General features: G+C 39.3%; 1 protein-coding gene and 1 long non-coding RNA gene across 6 annotated transcripts in view; one reads left to right on the forward strand and one right to left on the reverse strand.

The window, feature by feature from the left end:
• Positions 1-2,735: 2,735 nt before the first annotated feature.
• Positions 2,736-22,330, reverse strand: LOC142028561 (protein-glutamine gamma-glutamyltransferase 6-like). Of its 4 annotated transcripts, none has more exons than XM_075022399.1 (13): positions 22,129-22,330; positions 19,212-19,385; positions 18,143-18,382; positions 17,513-17,631; positions 16,213-16,317; positions 14,751-14,928; positions 13,768-13,903; positions 12,627-12,730; positions 10,490-10,732; positions 9,469-9,816; positions 8,309-8,466; positions 6,482-6,615; positions 2,736-5,235 (listed from the first exon to the last, which is right to left on the reverse strand). In XM_075022399.1, the coding sequence occupies exons 1-13, from the start codon at positions 22,133-22,135 to the stop codon at positions 5,085-5,087; spliced, it is 2,097 nt and encodes a 698-aa protein (XP_074878500.1). In that variant the 5' UTR covers positions 22,136-22,330; the 3' UTR covers positions 2,736-5,084. The 4 variants fall into 4 exon arrangements, with proteins under 4 accessions (XP_074878500.1, XP_074878499.1, XP_074878498.1 ...); XM_075022398.1 differs by having other exon boundaries at positions 9,469-9,813; positions 16,189-16,317; XM_075022397.1 differs by having other exon boundaries at positions 16,189-16,317.
• Positions 18,286-23,507, forward strand: part of LOC142028565 (uncharacterized) — a 53,964-nt gene continuing 48,742 nt past the window's right edge. For both annotated transcript variants that reach the window (XR_012649628.1, XR_012649629.1), the window contains exon 1: positions 18,286-19,189. This is a non-coding gene — a long non-coding RNA (uncharacterized LOC142028565). The remainder of the gene's footprint in view (positions 19,190-23,507) is intronic.

Raw genomic sequence — 23,507 nt, forward strand, 5'->3', positions numbered from 1 at the left:
GAGCAGATTTTGTACCCCTTTTGCACTCACTTCTTGCACTGCTGCTTCTGAAAAACTTCATCTAGGTCTAGGCGAGTGTTGTCACTGTTCTGTATCCACTACGTCCCTGACATGATCATAGAAATCTAAAGGAAAAGTGATCCATAGGATCCTTGAAAGTATCCATCCTGTCTGGATATTACAGATTCTTCTTGTTTTAAGGGTCCAAACATAAATCCATAAAAATTGTATCATCTTTATTACCTATAAAAATAGAAGCTTAAAATGTTACATGTTACATCTTTAATAACTGGGTCTGTTTCTGAATATAATGATCAAAAATTACATGCATCTAAGTTTCCCCGTTATTGTGTCTATGTTACATGGCACGTCCATGAATTAGATGTGAATTTTCCTTTTTGGTGAGATTTCTTGTTTCTTTAGAGCAGCAAGAAATGCTTAACACTGTGCCTTTTGTCTTTTATAGTGAGCAGTACCCTCCAGATTCAGTACAGAAGAGTGATAGATACCAAGTGGTAAAGCAATGCAGCTTTGGTGGCAGAACCAAGTGATTTGAAACTACCAACTGGCTATTTGGTTGTGTTTTGTTTTGTGGTTTTTTTTTTTTAATCTGTAAAAAGGTAGAAATTTAATTGACTGCCTGAATCAAGGCTCTAGAAACTTAGATCAGGAGAACAGAATGGTGGGGAGAAACATTCACCATCCTGGAGATTGATTTTAATGTCTTTCAAGACCAATTCATAGTATGAATGTGTCATACCAGCTAGTGCTCGCTTGATTTTTTTGAGTGATCAGAACGGAATCAGGGCTGGGTCAGCCTCTTGGGCATGCTCAGATTTAAACTGCATATTTATAAAGAAAAATACTGATAATTAGCCATATTTTACTCCACCAACTCCCACTGACTTCTGACTAAGGGCTGTGTAAAGATTGTAGGTTTGGCAAAAGCTATTTAAATCCTTCCTTGGGCACTTACACATTTTTCTCTGTAATAATCATTAGTTTAATTGAAGAGTTGTCATATGTCTAATGCAGGAAGAATGTGTGTTTATTGTACATGGCACTGTACATGGCCAGATCTGCATTTTAACACTGAAACTGAACCAGGTGTGGTTGCTGAGTGCAGTTAATAATGCTGACACACTGAAAACCGAGCAGCCCCAAATGTTGCAAAGCTTGGAACTTGGCACAAGCTTTAGGGCTGATTTTCCTTTGAACAGCAGGCTTCCTTTACAAATAGTTAATTAGGATGAGGTCATTCCAAGCTCCTGTGACAAACACTGTCTGAACTGATTTCCTGGATTGTATTTAAGAAGAAATACTGAAGGAATTTGAATGGATTGGCTGTACTGTATGTTAAATGTAGTGACAGGCTGCGTTCTTGCAAGATTTAATGAGATTTTGTGAAATACCATCAAGACCTTTTCTGGGGCTGGTGGAGGATTGGATACCCTGACTTTTCAAGATCCTGCAAGACTTAATGGATAGGTGCAAAGCTACCTATTCCCCTCTCCTTTGCCTGGAGAAATCTGAATTTGTCTGTGTGTGTGTGTGTCTGCGTCTTTGTGTGTTGTGTCCCTGTCCATCTGTCCCCTTTTCACTCTTCATTCCAGTCTCTCTGGGCTGACTAGTTTTGACAAGCTTCCGCATCCCTTGTAAGTATATGTGTGGGTGGCAAAATATTGTAATTGATGTAATAAAATGTTTTGAAGATTTTGCTGGCTTTAAATCAAAGAAATTTAAATGAGACCTCTTTAATCTGGGTCACAGAGTCAGTTTGTGTTTGTGAAACACTTTCTGGGGTAAGTTGGGACTGCATTGCTGGACAGTACTAGGTGCTGTCAGGAGGAAAAGGTCAAATTGTCTCTTAGGAACATTCAGATCTTTGCTATTTTGGCTTGTTAATTCTGCAAGGAATAAATGGATACAGTGATGGCATTTAGCTGTGGGTGACGTAATGCCTTCCTCATGGAGGATGATGATGTACTTTAAGCAGCTTTGTGGAGTGAGGATGAGTGACTGTTATTGTGAATTTTCATACGTCCTTCTGCTTATATTGTCCTGAGCCTTTTCTTCCCATCCTGTGCTTTCTCAGCACTTCTGGAAGTATTGCAAAGTATCTGCCTTTGCAAACAGAAAAATCAGTCTTTTTTCCCCTGTCTGCTTTATGATACCTGCATGAAAGGAAACAGATGGAACTTCCTCTGACATGAGTTAAGAGAGTAGATACAATGGTTTTGTAAGATACAGTTGAAGGGCTGCGTGAAGTGTGTGACAGCAGGCGTGAGCAGCTTGAAGGTAGTGCCAGTACAAAACAAAAATACATGTCATAAGCTGCTTTTTCTCGAGTGGTCTCATAGACAAGTTTGGCCAATTCTCCCAGTAGTACAGTGAGAAGATTCTGACTTGGAGCAAAGTAAAAATACCTAACCTTTCCCCCAGCCCCCACTGCAATTTTTATCAAAATACATAATACCAAAATAATTAGGACCAATGCATTGACTGATTGCCTGTGTTGGTTAGGGTTTCTGATCACTACTACTGCCTATTAGTCCTAGAATAGATTCAGACTAGTAGGGGATGAGATTACAAAGCCAGAGAGTATTGTAAAGTGGGTCTCCACACGCGTTAATTTTCTCTTTGGGAAATTGTTCATGTTTATGCTTAGCAAAGCCTTTATAAATACTCTAAGGCAATTGCTGCAATTCCTTATGAAGAGGGTACAGTTTGGGGTCCTTTGCTGTGAGCCAGTATGGTAGCTCATTCAGTTTTTCCTGCAATAAATCTTCCAAATTGACACCTTTATCTTGTCCATCATTTGTATTTAAAATGCAGCCTCAGAGTTACATATAAGTCCTGAAAGCTTTTAGCTGTGCTTAAGTTAGAAAAGTTGTAATAGAAAGTATTTAGGTAATTTCTATAGACAAAACAGTACAGGTATCAGTTTTGGCTTTGTTTGTTTCTGGAGCTACTTTGCAAAACTGAGAATCTAAGGTGGCAGAGTATTGAGAAATTTACTTATTCATTAAATCAGCTGCATTTTTTTCCTGTCTTTCTGCCTAATGGGAACAGGAACTAGTTTTTGCTCTCCTGTAAACTCCTTTAAAATTAACTTTTTTCTTCTTCTTCTTTCTTTTTTTTCCTTCTTTTTTTCTGAGGCGTTGGTAGCTATTCTGGCATTTGTGGCTCCACCATTACATGGGGCCAGTTGCAGTCATGTTCTGTGAGACTCGCTGAAATCAAATGCATTTTGTTCAGATGAAAACAGAATGATTTCTTGAGTTCAGTGTTTTGTTTTTGTGTGAGTTCTTAACATTTCTCATGTCCTAAAGATCTAACCACCTGTAAAAATAAAAGTTCTTTATATTTTCCTTTTAGTGCTCATTAAAAAGAGTAAACTGGGGCAAAGACTTTTTCTTACCACATCTTTTAAAAGAATGCTGTGTATATCTGTGCAACTACATAAATAATAAATCTCTAAAGATTATATTGTCTTAGATAAAATTAGGAATGATACTTTTGCATATGTGATTGATAGGAGGAGACTTTAGCAAATGGAGGTTTAAGACTTGGATAAAACAATATGCTCCTGGAAGAGAGGAGATTTTATTTGTGCACCTGCACTCCTTCTGAGTACACTTGCTGTGACTTCTCTATTTCCTCAGAATATTTTGTGACTTGCATGAGAATTTATGTGTATTCCTGCCTCTGTGGGTTTGTCATACCTGAATGCAGTGTTATCCAACAAGAAATTTCATGGAAGCTGCTGTTAAAAGGTCAATTGATTCAAATAAAATTTTACATTGAAATGCCAAATTTATTATCCAGAAGCTTCTCTGGGAGAGGGTGATGGTAGAGATGTAGCCAGTTTAACAAGATTTGGGGTTGAACCCATAGTATAGGGGCTATAAGACATGTCTTACAGTATGTTTTCCTTGATAAATACGTTTTTTTCCCCCCACTCAAGAGCCAAATGCTTTTCTATTTTTTCCTGTCAGACCCAATTAAAGTAAGTGATAATAGAGGCTGTATGAGGAGGTGAATTTGAGAGATGTATATGCATGAAAATTTGCATGGTGCTTAACTATAGTGTTTCAGTGGTAGAAATGTAGTGTGTTTTGGTCTCAGTCAGGTTGGCTGTGGTAATGATTTACCCTTTTATCTTTGGAGAAGTTTCCTTCATTCATTTAGTTCATCCAGAAAGATCTCTGGACATTTTGAGACAGTGGTGCATCTGTGAGGAGCTATATGTGTAAATAAATGTGTCTTAGTCCAGATGATAAATCCCCTATTTACTAATGATGTTCTGGTTCATTCCTGTTTTCAGGAACACCTATTCCAGCCTGTTATTATTTCAGATGCTCTAATGTTTGCCACTCCTAAGTCAAGGACATGTTTCTTTTACCTGCTTTTGTACTGTTACTCCCAGCCATTTCTTTGCCAAATGTTTCATTATTTATAATTTATGACATGATTAAATCATGATCTGAATAGGGAAACTGTGAATTAAAGAGTATTGTTTATTGAATAGCTTCTCTTTCTCCAGTCATAAAAAGAGACTTCTATTGTAACACTGCCATATCTTATTGCTGCATTTTCCTTCTAGTAATTAGATGAAATGATAAATTTAATTCTAGAATTGAGTTATGTCAGCTACTTGGACAGTACTTTGGCTATTACTGAATAAAACTTATATTTAGTGAATATAATGAAATTATATTCAATGAAGCTTACAAAACCAGTGATTTTAAATTATATTCCTTGGAAATCTAGCTGCTATCATTGCTACAGCCTCTAATACTGAAAACCATCACACTTAAGCCTCTCCTTCAAGTTAAATTATATAATGATTTCCACTAGAAATTCTATTCATGAAGGCCCATAAAAGAGGTTAGGGAATGGAAGAGGTGACAGTGCCTTTATAGCATTGTGTATAGTACCTTTTTATTCATTTCCGTTCATATTGCATCACTTTACTTTGGCTGAGTAGTCTGCATTTCTGTGCTCCCAGTCATTATAATGTACGAACACTGCACCAGTGTCATAAACAGAGACAAAACTGAACTGATGTATAGGTTATATCACTAAGCAGGAGCCACATCAAGCATCACAAATGCCTTAATGTCTGAAAAATGGATGCAAACCAAGTCCACCTGAAGCTGCCTGGTGCCACTCTTGTAGGGGATGATTTCAAATTGGACTGTTGAGCTCTCCATGGGGGCCATTCTTGCCACACTAAAAGAAAGAATACATTTCTAAGTTCAAGCAGCTGAAAAATTCTTGCTATGTATTCTTCAGAGTCCCCAAATCTAAGACGGTGTAGAAGGGAAGAGTCAGAGTAAGTGGCCACTGTGTTTGTATGCTCCTAGCACAGGTGGACATAACCTTCCATGTTCACAGCCCCCACAATACTATCCTTGAAGAACTAATCAAGCTGTAATGGATGTGGTAGAATAGTTGCAGTTCTCAATCTGTGATAGAGAGTTAGGGGTTGTATCATGAGAGTAAAACATATTGAGCACCTGAGGAATGATCAGAAAGGTTATCTTTAGAAGAGCTCAAATCCAAGTCTATGTATTACCCTCAACACTCACAACATTTATAGTACTCTAGATATGCTCATGCTGTATTTTGGTGTGGTAAATGTAATTACCTGTTGATTTTATGTCCATAGTTAGAAATTACTCTTGGCTGTCCAACACAAGGAGACTGATAGTAGCACCAGAAAACAGAGAGAGTGGGGGAAAAGGGCCTCTCTGCTCTAAGGAGGTACTGAAGCTCAGCAATACTGATGCTGACAACAGCAAATTAAGGTTCAAGTTCAGGATCTAGACCTGAATTTTGTATTCAATGTAAATGAAGCCTTAGTGATTTGCATAATTATCTGTCTTTTGCTATCTTTTTTTTTTTCCTCTCACAGTTTCTTGGTGCTCACTCACTCCCCCAGCATAAATATTTTGAACACTTTAAGAAATGTTTTAAAAATAGTAACCATGGAGGAGATGGGAGAACAATTTCTTATTGATATGATATCAGTGGACACATTTTTAAGACATTTCATTACAGTTTATGTCCTGGCTCTTTAGTAATTTAATATCTGAAGGAAAAAAGATACCGTCACTTTCTCTCTTATCCTTCAAGGATTGTTTGGTTTTTCTTTTGCAAACCACAAAAGGAAGAGCATTTTTAAATTTTTACTCTTTGTATAATTCAGTCACTAACTACAGCGCTCCGAGTTACATGCTGTCATTAAAAGCAGGCCATCTCTCTGCTCTCTGAGCATTCTCTAATTCAAAGCTTGGCTAAGGAGATGTAAAAGACTCCCAACTAGTACATGGAGAGTACTGACGTGATGGTATTTTATCCAGGATTGGTGCCAACAAAAGTCATGAGGTTGACAGAATCTTTTTTAAAAAACCCACTTCTATTCCAGATTTCCCACCAAAGTGAATGAGTTATTAGCCAGATAGCATTTACGTACTTGATTCTGAGTTGGTCTTTGATCAGGCCACTACCTTCGGCTCTCAGCACACAGTCTGTCACCACTTCAGACAGCGGGTTGGTAAATGTCACCTGCACATTAACAGCCTTGTGTACCACTGTTGGACCAAGGACCTACAAAGAGAGAACATTCTGCTCAGCTACGGCATTAGTCTCACTTCTTTCTCGTGGTTTTCTCTTTTCATTCCTGTTGCAAGCCACTTACAGTCTTAGGATCTCCTGGACAGGAAGAAGTCAGGAATTAATACATGTACATATTTTTGCGCATCAGAGTTCAGGCTTGAATCAGCCACCCAGTATGGCTGAGAAAGAACAAACTACTGTAGAATCTACCATTTAGGCCAAATTTTTTAACTAGGTCAGTGTATGGTGTTAACGTATGACACAGTATACGATACTTACCAGAATGAGAACAGAATGAGAACACAAGTATTAACTTGGCATATCTGACTAACTACTGTAGGCAGCTTAAGTGAAATTAGCTTTAGTTAGACTAAATGAAAGGTTTAGGATTAGAAAACATTGGAGGTGTGAGACAGAGGTGAATTGTGACATCTCAGGCGAAAAAAAAATGGGATGCCAAGTAGCAAATAAATATATTCATTGCCTTATTTTGACTGAATCGGCTCATCTAGTTATCTTTGTAGATGATGTAGAATTAGTTAACATAATGGAGAAGTCCAGCACCCCAATTGCATTTCTGTATTGTTGAATGTATGTTTATACAGAAGTTTCAATCAACAGAAACATAAACCCTTCTTGAAACTTAGTCGCTGAATTGAAGTAATTTAATTCAGGTGCCAGCCCTATATAAGCTGACTCTGTTATTTGCATGATACAGCACAGAAGGCTTTTTACAAAGTCTCACTAGAACTTGGTATTCAGAAATTGCCAGACCTACAAAAACCCAGACTTTTTATTCCTGTGTGTAACCATGTTTTTCCTGTATGCTACTGCAGAGTGGTTTGGGATAGCTTATGTAGTCTGGAGGCTCTGAAAGGCCACGAATTATCATACTCCCTCTATGTTGTTTACAGTACAGTAGGCAGATAGCTTTTGATCCCATGTCTGATACAGCATGTGAATGTGCTGAACTGTCCAAAACAAGTTAAGCTAGTTTATTTGGATGTGATGAGCCATAGAAACCCAGGACTGTCCCTGGGCATCCATAGTGCATGGTCTTTTCTGTAGGGTAAGAATTGCTTTTTACCCATTGTACAACATTTGTCAGAAGTCAGTCTTAAATGGGAAAAAAAGCCTCCAGTTCTAATTATTAATCATTTGGAAAGATGTTACAGAAGGTGAAAAGTGCCACTTTTCCTGATAAGGTGAAAGAATTTCTTTGATTATTAGTAATAACAAGCCTCACAGCCCCAGGTATTATCAGCTAGTCAGTGAAGATGTCTTTGGTAAAGATCAGGCTTCTTAAATAAACTGGAAGAGAATGGTCAGACTTCCCTGACAAAAGTGGAGGCCTAGATATGGACTGGATCGCTCTGTCTGTCTGTCTCTCTGGAGATAATCTTACCTTGTAACACTCCTAACACTGAGAACTTTTATCAGTGCCACGTCAACAAGCACTGGCAAGAACACCATAGCACAGCTATGCCTTGGAAAGGTTTGCTTTTCCTTAATGTATTTCATTTCACTTGTGTCGTATGGCCCATTACTAGAGCAACAAGATCAAATCACCCTCAGGCATGATTTCACTTCCCCCACTCCTTCCCATGAGAAGTAGATGGAGTAAGGATTCAGTTGCTTCTTCTCAGCGTGTCTCTCTAGGGACACGAAGGGGACTAGCTTTTACCTTGATGGTGAGAAAAGGATCCTGAAGTACAATGTCCTTCTCCACTAGAAGCGAGGCTCCCTGTTTGGTTTCACACACAGCAGTCACTAGGATCTTCCTGTCATCCACCAGAGAGTTTTTGTACTGGGAATAGGCGATCTTGAATGAAATCTCTTTCACTGGAATGGAAATAGAAACAGAATTTCCTCCTCTTCCTTTTTTTTTCTGTGTCTAAGTGCCAGCTATCTGTAATATATCTGTATTTTAAGGAGCAAGGATGCTATCACCCGGAGTCTGTCCATTTGTGGGTGTTGACAGCTGATACACAGGAATGATGCTGATAGGTGACTTCTACTTACAATCACATCAAACACTAAATGATCAGGTACAGTTCAGTAGCTGGACAGTTCTGAGGATGGATGTATGTGGCAATCTCTGCTGGTGGTTTTTTTTTTCATCTGTAGCTGGGCATTTAATGCTCCTTCCTTGCAAAGAAGGCAGAAGTGAAAAGGTGGGTTGTTTTAAATGCCCTTGCTGATGCAGCTGTAGCCTCTGCCTTAAAGAGGGTGCACAGTCAGAGTCTCTGTGCCAGTGAGGAAGGCAATGGATCTCTGTACGTTGAGAAAAAATGTTCATCTACTGTTGGAACAGTGGAAACAGTTATAATGTGTTGTGGTTTAGCTTGAGAAGGTAGTTATATTCATCTATGCTTCATGTCTCATTTTTCACTACTGTCCCTATAAAAGCAGGGCAAAGGCCACTACCTGCAGGTAGTGTAGCACTTACTGCAGTCTGTAGTTACTGTCCTACTGCTGTAAAAGATGTAGGCTTACGTTTCCCCCTTTAATCTGTCTTTATGCTTTGCTTATGGGGAGCTGGTAGCTGAGTAGTCTCCGGTGTATGTCTTAGTTGTTCTCTCTTAGCAAAAAAGGTCATAATGGAGAACTAATAGTGCCTGTGCTGGGTCAGACAAAAGGTCACCCAGCTCAGTATCCTTTCTGACAGTGCCCAAAAGCAAATGCTTAAGACAGGGCAAATATATATGTTTCTCTTCCCCTGAATAGCCTTAACCACAAACCGTTTGCAGGTCATGCAGTTCTTGAGCTGTTCATTATTTCTATGTGATTTGGCTACAAAGCAAAGCTACATCTTGTCCTTAGCTGTAAAAAGATTTAAATTACCTTCTTCAGATCCAAGTTTAACAGACCTAGACAACTGCAAAATCTCTGCCTTTGGTCTTCTTGTGTAGAGAATGGCTGAAGCTCTCAGTTTAACCCTTATGTTCTTGAAATCTGAGGTCAAGTTCCTGAGTGCCAAGGTAAGGAGGATATCCTGGCCAATTACAGGAGATGCATCAAGGACCAGCTTCCCTGAGATACTGGGTTTTTGTGTAGGCTGTGTCATATTTTGTCTCCATGCTACTGAAGATCGTCTTCTACGTCTTGTAATTTTGGTTCTTTTCCCAGTGCTTCTCACAGCAAGCAGCTTCAGTGCTTTTTTATACACCTGCCTTTCTTTCAAGGATCCTGCTTTGAAAGATAACATGGTCAGAGATGTCATGCATGCTGAATATAGTGCAATGGAGCCATAATTGCTCTCAGTAAAATACAGTTTAGGAAAGCTGAGGAGGGCAAAGATACACAAGAGGAGAAAGTGTGGTCTAGCCTAAATGCTAATTTTCACACAAAAGCAAATGGATATACATGGCCATGAAGGCTGGAAAGTAAAACCTGCCTGTCAGCTTTAGCTGGCTGTTCATGGGCACCTCTTAGAAGCTGTGAGCAGTACAAAGATAACTCCTGGGAGAGCTCAGTTCTGCAAAAGCTGGGGCAATTGCCATCTCCTCTGAAATTAAGAAGGCTGAAAAAATCCTTTCACAGAAACTCTCCCCAAACAACTCTCCAGAATGACTATTGCTGCATGTCATAACAGAAATAGTCTTACCAGCTGATCAGAACAGCTGGGACAGAATGTCTTACAGAAGTAGCTTTGACTTTGTATTGAATATATTAGTATTTCATCAAGGGCCACCACAAAGGCCATTTTGAATCACTATCAGCTGACAATGAGCCCTAATACTTTGAAAATTCACAATTACTTTGCTCCAGAAGAAGTAAAGAAATTAAGTCAGTGCTAAATCCAATGAAGGCCTAGATTCCTTTCCCTTCTGACCATCAGTGGCAAGACAGCTATAGAGTTTACCTTCTGGATATTTGTAATTAGCAGTGACATCCACACGGGAGTTAGTGCCCACTGCTTTGGTGCTGATAAATTTTCCAATCTTCCTAGTATCAGAATAAATTCTCTCTTTTCTTTTGTTGCTATAGTGAATCCAAGTAACATAGTCAGCATTCACTGCTGCAAACAGAAATGAGCTGTCATAATCCAGGTTCACATCCCCTTCCTTAATGGCTCTGGTGGAGGCAGGACCACACTGATATATGCCTATATTAGAGAGAGGGAAAAGTTAAATGACTGCCTATTGCGAAAGAACATTAACTCCTTATGCTGACAGCAAGAGGGAGAGGTAGTCACTCCAAAGACATGTTTGGATAAAGTGCATTGTTTCTACATCTGTGCATTATGGTAACAGCATGTCCAGAGATTCCACATGCATTTTCTATCAAAAGGTAGGAGCACGGAGGAGCTTGTGAGGCCAATAAGGTATAGAGAGAACTAACACTTCTTATGATGTGTGCTATGTGAAGTGTTCTAACCCTCCAAAGCTTGCAAGGCTATATGCTAAGCTGTCTAGTGAAAGGAGAGGAGAGGATGGGAGCTAAAGCTAAATTTGGTGAACTTAGTAGTGGGGAATGAGAAGCAGTTTATCTGGAGTTTGATGGGTTTAAAATGGCCAAATAAATGAATCTTTTGATGGAGGTCATCAAACTAGATCAATGAAGTTGTGTCTGTATTAGTAAATAAAACCAGAGCCAAAGTGTGAACCCAAGTGCCGGCCATTGGTCATCCACACTGTTTACTTGTTAGCAAGCTTCTTAGTGTGGTTTCCCCCCTTGTCAGTGAGCAATCTTTCAGACAGTGGCTGTGAAGAATTCAGGGAATTGGGCAGACCAAGGTTTGTTGGCAGCAGGCTGTGCTATTATTTTGGTCTGGGAGAGGGAGTTCAGTGCTGTAAAAAAAAGCTGTTCTATGTCACTTGGTTTCAGAACCGGAGAACAGTTTGGGGCTTCTTTCATGTAGCTTTGTCCATAAATGGCATGTTGTTGCATGCCATGAGGACATCATGTGAAATATCTTCCTACTCATTCCAGTGTGTCCTGTAAAACATAGGGTAGAGTCATGGGGCATATTTTATTTTCTGTGGTAAACTCTTTGGTTCAACCCTGTGACTATAAGCTCCAAAATCTTTACTTAGCATCTTACTAAAAGGGGTTTTAATTTGTTTTGCTGCTAAATCTGTCCAATACAAGCCAGCAAATGTGTCTAATGCCAGCAATGTGGCCTTGCAGCAAGCAACATCCAGGGCTGCATCAGGAAGACCATTGCCAGTAGATCAAGGGACGTGATCCTTTCCTTCTACTCAGCACTGGTGAGACCACATCTGTGATGCTGTGTCCAGTTCTGGGCTCCTTGTATAACAAAGATGTGGGTGTATGGGAGCAAGTCCTGCAAAGGGCCACAAAAAGGGATTAAGGGATGAGAACTGGGACTGTTCAACCTGGAGGTGGGAAGGCTTGGGAGAATCTTATCGGTGTGTATAAATACCTGATGGGAGGGTGTAAAGAGGACAGAATCGGACTCTCCTCAGTGATATCCAGTGAAAGGACAAGTGGCAGTGGGCACAAATTGAAACACAGAAAATTCCATTTAAACGTAATAAAAAACCTTTTTTCTATGAGGGTGATCAGCTCTGCAACAGTTTGCCCAGAGAGCTTGTGGAGTCTCCATCCTACGAAATACTCAAAACCCAACTAGACATGGTCCTGAGAAACCTGTTTTAATTGGCCCTGTGCTGAGTAGGGGGGTGGAGTAAATGAACTCTAAAGGTCCCTTCCAACCTTAGCTATTCTATGTCATTTTATGAATCTGTGTAATATTAGGAGCTAAGACAAGCAAGGGTGAGATAAGTGAACTTAAGATGTGCTGGCTTTTGTGGAGGCAGAGGATCAAAAAAAGTAAGAATTTGCATGCTGGTAGGCAATCCAGAGGCTGACGGAAAAGCAGTCTACTGGAGATTGATGTGGGTATTGCTTTTCTTGTGCACCTGAGTTAATGCTACATCTACAGGGAGTAGATAGAAGAGAGTTGTCCTGAAATTTCAGTAACAATATTTAGGAGTAACAGTATCTACAGCTTTTTATATTTACAGCAGCGTTACCTTTGCTTCTTTCCTGGGGCGTTGCATCTAGAACCTGCCATCCATCATAAAAAGAGCCAAGATCTCTTCTAATGAACCAGCTTTCATTCCAGACATGGAAATTCCTGTAAGGGAGGTAGAATAGGGAATCACTGATTCATACAATTAATTCTGTATTGAAAGATTTGATACATTTCTGGTGCAAAGCAAGAAATAACCCTAGTCAAGCGAATGAAAACTTCTCTGTGGAGAGACCAGCTGCTGACTCCTTTCTTGAGTACCTCTTTCCCCTTCTTTACCAGCTTTTTGTGTTCAGATCACCAAGGAATATTGGGATGTTATGAAAAAAAATGTTAAAAGGAAAATAATTAATTGCAGAGTCAAGTATTCAATTCTGGACATTCCAGAGCAACATACTGTACAGCCAAAGGTCTCCTGCGCATATTGGTATCTGGTTTTTAATTCATAGTTGCTTTCTACTTCATGTCACCCATGTCCCATTCAGTCCACATGGTATAGGGTACTTGGTGACTGAAACACTGATCATGCAGTACAACACACGTGCAGTGTGATAGTTTCTGTGCACTTGTTTGTCAAAAGCATGATTTTTAACAGGTTCTCTGAGGTGAAAGAAACAGCATGTTCTTCCTAAGGGATGTGATGGAATTCTTCTCATCTGCATTAAACATATTACCTTTACTTTAGTAACCTCTCAGTATTGTGCAAGGGATGTATAATGGTAATCATGAAAGACTGAGACAGCATGTAGCACAGGAGCTGGGTCTAAAACTTACGGGCTTCTGAGAGTGCTCTGCTCTAGGAATTGAGGGACAAGGTGATACCATTTTTGAGCAAGAGGTTAATCACTCTTCAACTTCTTTTGGAAAAATTTAAACTTTCATACAGTAGCGACAAAATTAGCAGTTACAGTTTCAAATTATATGTTTAATAGCAATGGTGCAAAGTATCTCCTCCTCATCATTCTTCAGAATGATGAAACTGACTACATATTGCATTTCTGAACACTCTCTTGATTCTTTGGTATGGGGTTTTACGTCACTGGGAGCATGAGGTTGGGGTGGTTTTTCAGGAGCATGATTCTAGATCTTTTAATTAGAGGAGAATATAATGGAAGAAATACTAAGAAAAAAATTATATTTACCACACACTGTCTTCAGTCAAGTGCAGGGTCTTTCCAGAAATGTCAACGTACTTATCAATACTCAGATTTATATTCCTGTCATGGGCAGAGTTGAAGTTTGTAATAACACGAGTAGGTATTCCCAAGGATCTCAGAACTGCAATATAGAATACCATGAAAGTGCTGTAAGCCTATTTTGCAGACATTTAGGAAATATTTTTGGTTTTCTTGGCAAAGCAGTCTAGTGTGTATGTTTCCAGTAGGGAAACAAACCCTCAGAAACTTCTCTCTCAGATATGATGCAAGTCACAGTCATGGTGCACAACTGCTTAGAAGACAGTTCCACTCACATGATGTTCTTAGCTGCTGTGCTCTTTTTAAGAAGAGTTAGATTCACCCATTTATTTTAATCTTTCATTCTTCATCCTTTTCTCTCTCCCATTTTATCCCTGTGTTTGTTTCTGTTACCTGCTTCTTCTTCCACTTCCTCTCTGAGACGTACCTCTCAATTGCATTAGTTTTCCTTTGTATTTTCCCCAAAGTGACTCTTGTCTCTCAGAGCAGCTCTGAACGGAAACTGCTAGTATAAAATGCTCTTCCCGACTTGCAGCTCCCTTTACAGGTCCTCAGAATTATGATTTGGTTTTGTGTCACCAGTAGATAAAACACAACAGTAGAAAACTGGCATTGTGAGGAAACAGACTTAAAAGAGCACTGGTTTTCTTTGAATCCTAGCTTTGAAACAGGAAACCTTGCTCTTTTCACCAGCCCAGTCTGGCAAACCACTTTGCATTTTGTTTGATGACTCACAAAACTGGGGTGCCATATTACAACCCATGTCTGTTTAAAATAGAAGAAAATAACCCTTCATGCATGGAGAGCATACGTTCTTCACTTTCTCTGTCAAAGCTGAAACAGCTTCAACAATAACATCACAAAGTTAAAACTACAGAAATCCTAGTAAACTTCCTTTCTGATAGCATTCTTCATCCCTTCATGTATACCTGTGCACATTACTCCTGCAAAGACCCAGCACTGGCCATACCGGACAGGTTTGTATCTCCCCCTGTACCACTTTCGAAGGATGGTCACGCTTCCACTCCACTGCAAGGGGTTGGTTCCTGAGCAATACTTTCCATTCCACTTCCCTTCCACTACTCCTTTTTCATCGTTGCTGTTAACCTGAAAGAGTCCTTCTCATGAGAGAATTAAAATATTTACAGAAAAAGGGAGAGAGGTAAATAGGCAGAAATGACCCTGTTTGTACCACTGTTCTTATTGGCTGAGTGGTGGGAAATAGTATTTGAATCTTAGACAGAATTTTGTCTGCTCAAGTGCAACAATTGGATCAAACCCAGATCAGCTTGTAGAGCCTGGTGATTCAAAACTGCCTTGTTTTTCAGTACAAGTGTGCCCAAGTGCACTGACTGCCAGCCTATTTAAATTTTCTCTGTTTCATTGATTAATTTCACCTCCTTGTATGTCATTATACTGTTACACTGTGTATTCAGTATTGGTTCACATTCTCAAGTGATTTATATGGAAGCATCAAGAAGTACAGATTTTCTCTGAATGTACATTTGTTGCAAATGTCCATATAGTACATATAGCTTGCTCAGACTTGTTAGATGTGCTTGCATATATTTGGGCACATCCATTTTAAAGGCCTGTTTAAATGTCATGTATGGTTGTACAGAAAACGGTAAGGTTTTTTTAATTTTTTTTTTTCTTAAGTATTAGTACTTTTAGTAATTTTGTACATCTAAGTAGAGTTAGTTACTTCATGTTGAAGCTGAAACTGCCTAAAGTGAGTGCTGTCTAAACAGGTGAAATGGATCACAGCTCTAAAGGAGGAATCTCAGATAAGGAATGTTGCAAGGCATGTATTATTTATAAAATGCAAAACTTCTCAGTTGCCTAGTTCTGCATTTATATGTTTGTGAGGATGGGGGGGTGTTGAGAAGATGTAACTATTTGTTGAAGGAAATGCATACAGGGCTTAATGAACAAATCCCCCTTAAGTGAAGAATACTAAATACACACATTAAATGGAGCCATAGCAACACAGGTTTTCCAAAATATTTCATGCTTCTCTTGGTGTTTGAAAAACTTATCAAATTATTTCAGAATGACACAGGCTTTCCAAATTAGTGAAAAGATCTAATGAACTGAAAATCCGTTAGGAAAATAAATCTGAGATTCAACGTTCCCCAAAAGACCTCGAAAACATTCCTTCAGTTATGAGCAAACTTTTGGGAAGAAAGTAAATTAAACTTTTGGGGTGTTTTTCCAGGAGAAAAAAAATCTCCATTTTACCTCTTCTGTGGGTATTCTCTGCAGAAGAGTTAGTTACTCCTATAAAACATTGAGGCATTCACAATAATGTATTGGGGGGGTTGTAAGTAGGTGCATTGTACAGCTGTAACTAATTGGTCACTTTACCATAGCACTGATAACCCTGCTCACATAGATAGGATTGTTTCTGTTGGATACATCAGCAGCTGGATCTTGGCGGTGGTTCAGGCTTCGATCCAGTATAGCCAGAGAAATATCAAGGATATCCTCTTCAAACTGAAATCAAAACAAGCAATATATTAAAGGCTAACTTCATAAATAAACCCAAGGATAAACTCCCTACCTATTTTTCTTCTCCTAGCACAACAGGATCATGTTGGTAATAAAAGTATTTTCTGTATTGTTAAAGAAAATAGGGTCAAGAAGAAAGTATAGGCACTAGACTGCTGACCCTCCACAGTATTTTAAAGACAGCATGCTAATGAGCATGGCTTGGGGCCATAACTACTAGCATTCACAAAGACATTATGTGGCCTGGTGGAATGAACAAGACCACTCCAGGTCTGGCTTTGCAGGCTTTGCACCCTCCCACATCCTGTCATGTCCCCACAGGTACCCTTCTGTTATGAAAGCTTCACTCTGATGGCCTGCCTTCACCTTATATCATATGATCTGAACTGAAAGAAACCCACAAAAATAATTATTGTGGATTAGGTTCACAGAGACACTGTGCAGGGCCCAGAGAATGCTGAAGTGCTGTGCTGTATGGATGTTGTCAGTCAAGGATGTCACTTGACCTCTGAGACAGAAAGCAGATCTGCTTTATTTCATTTACTAGTGTAAAAGTAGCCACAGTGATCAGGATTAATATAAATGCTGTCTGTGCAACTGCTGGTGTAGTTGTAAGGCATGAAGTGGTCAGGAAAGGTTTTGACTGGCCCAACAAGTTGCAGGATGGCTATGTGACTACCAGTGGGCTGTAGTTAGGACTGTATTTGTAGCAGTTATGCTTAGAAGGCCAAACTGATCTTCAAAAATTCCAACTTGAGTTGTTCCAGTTGAGTAGATGTGGAATATCCTTTTAGTGTCTTCTGCCCTGTTACTGAACCAATTGTGTAAACATTTAGATGTACTAGCCTTGCAATACCTAGAGTTTAATACTGGAATGGCTTCCTTTGCCCTTTACAAGGGTCAAGAAACAAGTAGAATTTTGCCAGTTTGTGTAATAGGCAGAAGAAAACTAAAATTGTGCTTTGTTTCTTTTATTTCTGTATTAGCACTTGCCAGACCGGGGAAATGATCCTGGTGCTGCTGTAATGTATTGATAAGTGAGACATATGCCTACAAGAAAATCATAAGTGAGAGAGGAATACTGAACTCTTATACTATGAGATAATGATACTCTCTCCTCAAGAGCCTATTTACCCACTGTTCTTACTTTCAAAGTTCTGAAATAGGTGATGCTGTTTACCTGTCCATAGTTCCAAGCTTCTTGTTGAATATATTTTTCCAGTCCCTGAAATATGATTCCACTGTCGTTCAGGACATACTCCTGTCGCTCCTTTTCATTAGCCATATAGACATCATCATCTAGAAGCAGAATGAGAGATGCTGGCTGAAAGGAAAGTTGTTTTGCTGTAACTGAAAATCTCACTTCAAGGGGAGTTCTAGGGAACAGGTCAGACTGCCTGTGCATTCAGGGTTAGGACTCCCTGCTATAACTCTGTAATCATTTAGAGAGTGAATAAAATAAGCATGAAGTTCCTTTCAGGGGAACGGACTATGTTCCTGTCCTTTCAGTAATCTCAGTATGTGTCTTACTGGTAGGTATTGCTTGGTTTACAACTGAACACAAGTATCAGAGGGAAAAAAATGATTGAGTATTTGGAATATTTCCTGCCTCTGATTTCGTATTCTACAAGCAAGAGGCTGGATCTTTGATGCATTGCAGCACTGGAGGGGCAAAAAACTGATCCTTGATGTTGAGCAAAAAAAAAATCTTTCTGTAGCTGTGACTGCCAGGTACATGCTTTACTGTGACACCCAGATTTCCTGACTGAGACAATGAGTTATTTGAAGAACTTGATACATCAAAACATACTTGGACACCAGGGATTGAAGAGTAGTACAAACTGGCCCAGGAGTGTTGAAGAGACCTTGTTCCCAGAAACAATCTGTAGTTTAAGTTTGTATCGTCCAATGACAGCATTGGCTGGGCTGAATATTGTGAAGTTCAGGCAGCCGGGCTCACTGGGCTCTTGGGTTGCACTCCAGCCACTGGCACCCTCCTCAGAGAGGTTAAATACAGCCTTGGTCCTCTGTGATTCTGCTGGTGAAGGTCCTGCCAAAGGGAACAGGGACAGCAATTCTGAATGACAAACTTGGGGTCAGTGATGATCTCAATTTCTTTTTTTTTTTTAATGACTACATTGAAAGATTGTGGCTTATCAGATCAAATGCTTATTCAATGTAAACTAGCTGCACTCCAATCCATAGAATCATACTATGCAGTGCTCTGTTATGTGCACAAGCCAGTAAAGGTGAGTGCATCGATAATCATTCTAGACAAGTGAGGATACAAACCTGTTGTCCTGAAAACTGGACAGTTCAAAAATATGTAGGCAGGATGGGCCACACATTTTAATACACACTGCATTAAGAGTTAGTAGCTGCCTGGAGGATTTTTTTGAGAAGCCATTTGGGAAGATACAGAGAGGAGTCTTATGAATGGGGTCACGTAGACTGTTCTAGTAATAGGGAACACATTAAGTTAATAAAGGGGAATTTAAACGGGTGAAGTAGAGAGTCAGGAGAGGAGACAAATGAGGGATGATGGTCTGTGAGAGGCAGAGTTGCAAAATTTTCAGGGACTACAGAATGAAGACAACTTGCAGTATTGCAGGTAGGTCCTTAGGACCAAAGATACAGGCTTGTTTTTAGGATGAAGATGGCCCCTACCTTTCTATTAATTATTACCTTAACTGTCTATTGTCTTAAGGTACAGATTGAACTTTAAAATGGGAGCTTCTAAGCCTAAAAGAACAATGAATCCTGAATGATACAGGACAAAGCTTAATGATTCAGGAATGGACCACATAGAGCTCTAAGGCACTGGATGTGAGTGGAGTTGGAGTGACTTGGATGTGAGGTGAGTGCCATGGGGAAATTACCTGTGCTTGCAATAAATGTGAAATTGTCCCCAGATTGCACCATTGTTTGGAGGTGCAGAGTGATGTTGAAGGCCTGTCCTCTCCTCAAGATTGCTTCTGTGCTGCTGTAATCAGAGGTGTGGTGTGCAGCTTTATTCAGTTTGGATTGCCAATTGACATTTGCTATTTTCAGGGCTAGAAAGACACAAGGCAAGTTAATTAAAAACATTGTTCCTTCAAACTTGTACATCTTTTCAGCTTCTCTAATGTAATAGTTTTATTATATTTATGTATAGCTGGAGTTATATGCTCTAGGAAAACAGAAAAATCCACTGTTGTTATTAAAAATTGCAAAATAAACAACAACTTAGAGGAACAGCTAAAATATCTTTTCTGCAGGCATCTTTCAGAGACAGAAAAAACACCCAATCAGAGAATTCATCTTTGATTAAAAAAAAATATTGTATTTAGATAAGACTTTGTTAAAGTTTGAAGAGACTGTTCTATTCCACCATGTCCCTGCTCTTTTTCTGTGGGGATCCCTAGTTCACAGAATGCTTTACAGATGTACAGAAAGAAGTATTAAAACTCTCATGAGCAAGTGCATGCCTGATCCTGGAAACACTGTATGACATGATGAATAGAAGGGTAGTATCTTCATTGTCAAACTTGCACATTATCTTCTCATATATCTTATATTTCAGTTCATTTACAGTCTTGTTGCTTGAAGCTGGGTATTACTTCACATTCAGTTGCAAAAAGATAACCCGCAAAGGACAGATGGTAGGAGTGGCGTATCTTGAGGCAGTGCTATGGGTTGCTCTATTGTATCATGATAGGTTGCCCACTGTTGAAAAAGGGACACTGAAGCACAGATTACAAAAGCTTTCAACCTTACTTGTTCCTCAATCAGTTAAAAGAACAACAACAAAAAAAAACAACCAACAAACAAAAACAAAGCAGAAAAAATACATCATCCCTCTATGAACACATGTTGGAGAAGTGCTCTTCTCCAATATGATATTCCACAGGAATTTCACTTGAAGAAAATTTCCTGCCACGACTACAGCATGTTAACCCTTTGCAGACTAATGGTGCCGTGAGCAACAGTTCCATCATTTCACTGTACTAAGATACAGGACTTGGTTTAGGACCACCTTGAATCACTTGGAATGAGGTTCATATCTGAGGTAATCCATAGGGTTCTACTATAGAAATAGGGTGGGATTTGAGTTTTCTGCTGTGTTTGCAGCACAGAATTTTATTCTGTGAAGTCTTCATGTAGTCATAATTATACTTGTTTTTCAGCTTTTTGGAAGAAATATGAACGTGCATATGCAGTTCTAAGTCTGCGGTAAGGGCCTAGAACAAGTTGCTTTCCTGTAGTCTGTGAGCATAAACATGTTTTAGTATTTTCAGTTAAGTGAAAGGTCTTGTTTCAGATGTGTCACCTGGAGAAAAAAAATTCCATTGATAGGAGTGTGATATTTGAATCACGTGATGTAAAATGTCTAGAAAGCTTCTCATTTGCATCATGACTTTATTTTCCTGACTTAAATATGTTTAATTAAAAAGGACCTACAGAAAACAGCATTCCTAACATCAAGTCCTCTACTTTTAGAGTGAATTAGAACGTGTTTCTGAAGGACATGTGGGCTCGGAGTTTGAAAAGAAATTAGCCTTGTAACACTTTACCCATGTATATGCTACTTCTGTGTATTCTGAACTGTGCAAGTTAAATGTCCAGGCTATTTGGTGTGGGGAGCGTGTGCGTCATTAGTTGTGCAGTGATGCAGATAACTAAGAGCATTTTTTATGTCTGCAAATAAAAATGTAGTACATACAGGATTTAATAGCAACTGAGCTATGGGTTTGGTATTAGTGGGACTCTGACATTTAAGGACCTAAACAGTGCTGCTAAGAGTTTCAGAGTGGAATGTCACAGGAAAAGACAAGATGTACAACAGAGTAAGAGGGGACACCTGGAGAAGTGGGAAAGATAAAGAAGGCAGTGGCTAGCATTGGTTAGCTCTAAGAATTTCCTGCATTAATAGTTTAGTTTGCCTTGCAAAGTCCACAGTTACACAGGCATTTCTAGTGAATATGTGCAGGAGATCGACAAAAAATGGTTCATATATGGGGCAAGAGCACAATAAAGCCTGATAACAGTCTTTCATCCATGTGTACTTCAAATTTCTCCTTGTTTTGATCTTCACAGTTTCACTTTAAATCTTAAAATTTCTTTTTCTGGTTTCAGTATCTCTCTGTTGGAAAAATGTATTTTCAATAATCCTGTCAATGTACAATTGGACAAACTTCTAAAAATTTGTTTGGGTAAGCGTTTATCCTCTAATGGATAGACACTGGGAGCATGCTCATAAGCAAAAGAATTGGTGATCACTGCTGAAAATGCTGATCAGTATGCACACAGGGTTCTTGCTGCCTCTGACAGAAAGCTGAAGCTACAACAGAAAAAAATCCAAAGTAGCACACAGGCTGACATAGCCACTCTGTGAGGAGGTGAACATGGGAGTTGGGAGGCCATCAAGTGACCTGTCTGAGGCCAGACTTCAATTCGATATCAGAGAGGGGTTAGAGCCTGGGACTTCTGTGTGACAGTTTGATGCCCAAATCACTAGCCAACAGTGTTGATTAGGTGGCTCCAAAAGCACTATGTAGATTAGTTAATGGATATGATAGAAAAATATTTTCTTACTGTATTTTTCTGTGTTACAGGAAAAAAGAATATATTCAAGACCCATGATATTAAGAAAAAGAAAATCAGTGCTAGTAGAATAACCCGTAAATGCATTTAACCTAAAAAGGGCTAAATTGCCAAGAGAACAACTACATGTAATTTATCCTGTTTCCTCAGCAAATGTCACTCATCTGTATTGGAAGAGTGATGTCTGGAGCAATCAGGCTGTTTTTAACTTACCCGCCATAAGGTTTCTTTCTTCTTTTCCACACTTGTGCGTTGTTCAGGTTACGGGTACAAAAGTGTGCAAGAACATTCTGAATCCTCTTCCACCAGCACGAGTAACGAAAGGCTTCGTCCTCTTGACTTCACTGCATAAGCTAGAGTTTATACAAGCTGGGTGTGACCTGTGGTTGCTAGTTACTGCTTTTGTAGTAATGTCCTACGTGAGCATCTACTTATGACTGCTTTAATTGCACAATCTTGAATCTAATTATGCTTATTTAAAACTGGTGAATGGCAGAGGAAAGATGATAAACAGTATCCTGGTGTCTTAACTACTAAGAGTGGAAAACATCCCAAACTGGATCTAATGAAGGAAATACAGTCTTAAGTAGACAGAAGAAATTTAATTTTGGATGGTTTGGTTTGTGTCAGTTTAGGTTTTTGGAGATTGTATGTACAGAGGGCAGGTATAGACAAATATACATATCGTACAACATGGATGTATGGAACATGGAGTGAACTAAGTAGATTTGTAATATATTAGTGTTACTGCCGCTCAGTAGCATCATGACTTTGCATAGCATAAACCACTTTTTTTTTTAAGGCAAGGTCTGCCTGAAAATCTTTCATATGACTGTATATAATTCATTCTTTCTTGGAAGCATACAGAGTTGTGACCTCATTATCTGCTACTGACAAGATTACCTATAATACGCATTTCTTATCTAAGAAGTAATACATCCCACTGAGATGGCATTGTTATCTAGTCACCTGCGCATCAGGGATTTCTGTTAAGTACAGAGGAGTGTTTAATGGCTGCCTCTGCTTTTAATAATTTTCTTTATAGTTTGGCGTTCATGATATGTGTACATAGTTTTCTCTGTAGCTATTTGGCATGGCATCTTGAGTTGGGCCCTGGAGGAAGCTACAGAGCTGTTCTTCTGTTGTGAGCCCTGCCCACTCTAATTACAGACACTCTCTTTCCCACTCTTCAAGCTCCCTTATCCTCTCTCCTCCCTCATCCTGTGTCACAACTTATCTAGAAACATGCCCTGCCAATTTGTCCCGAGAGGAGGTGCATGCTGTTCTGAACTTTCAATGGACTGTGAGTGAGGAGTAAGGGGCTTTTTTTGTCTGTTTCTGTTTCCTGTTTTGTTTCCATATTCATATCAAGACTGCTGACAACCAAAAAGGCAAATTAATTACCTGCAGCTTAAATTTATTTTTAAAAAAGGCATCTGAAGTTTTGTTATGGTTTCTTGTGTATTTTTTTCAGTAAGAATTTGTGATCATGTCTGGATGTGTGAGACTCTCTGAAATATTAGCGTCTGTCAGACAAAAGGTGTCCATATCGAACTCCTGACAGCTCTGTGGTTCGGAATTTTGGCCTTATT

This window comes from Buteo buteo, chromosome 2 (genome assembly GCF_964188355.1).
Source record: "Buteo buteo chromosome 2, bButBut1.hap1.1, whole genome shotgun sequence".
Classification (NCBI taxonomy): Eukaryota; Metazoa; Chordata; class Aves; order Accipitriformes; family Accipitridae; genus Buteo; species Buteo buteo.

Coding starts and splice junctions, on each gene's coding strand:
- LOC142028561 (XM_075022397.1), bottom strand. Junction 12,731..13,767: donor TTGACTGAAGACAGTGTGTG/GTAAATATAATT, acceptor CCTCCCTTACAG/GAATTTCCATGTCTGGAATG. Junction 9,817..10,489: donor TAATTACAAATATCCAGAAG/GTAAACTCTATA, acceptor TATCTTTCAAAG/CAGGATCCTTGAAAGAAAGG.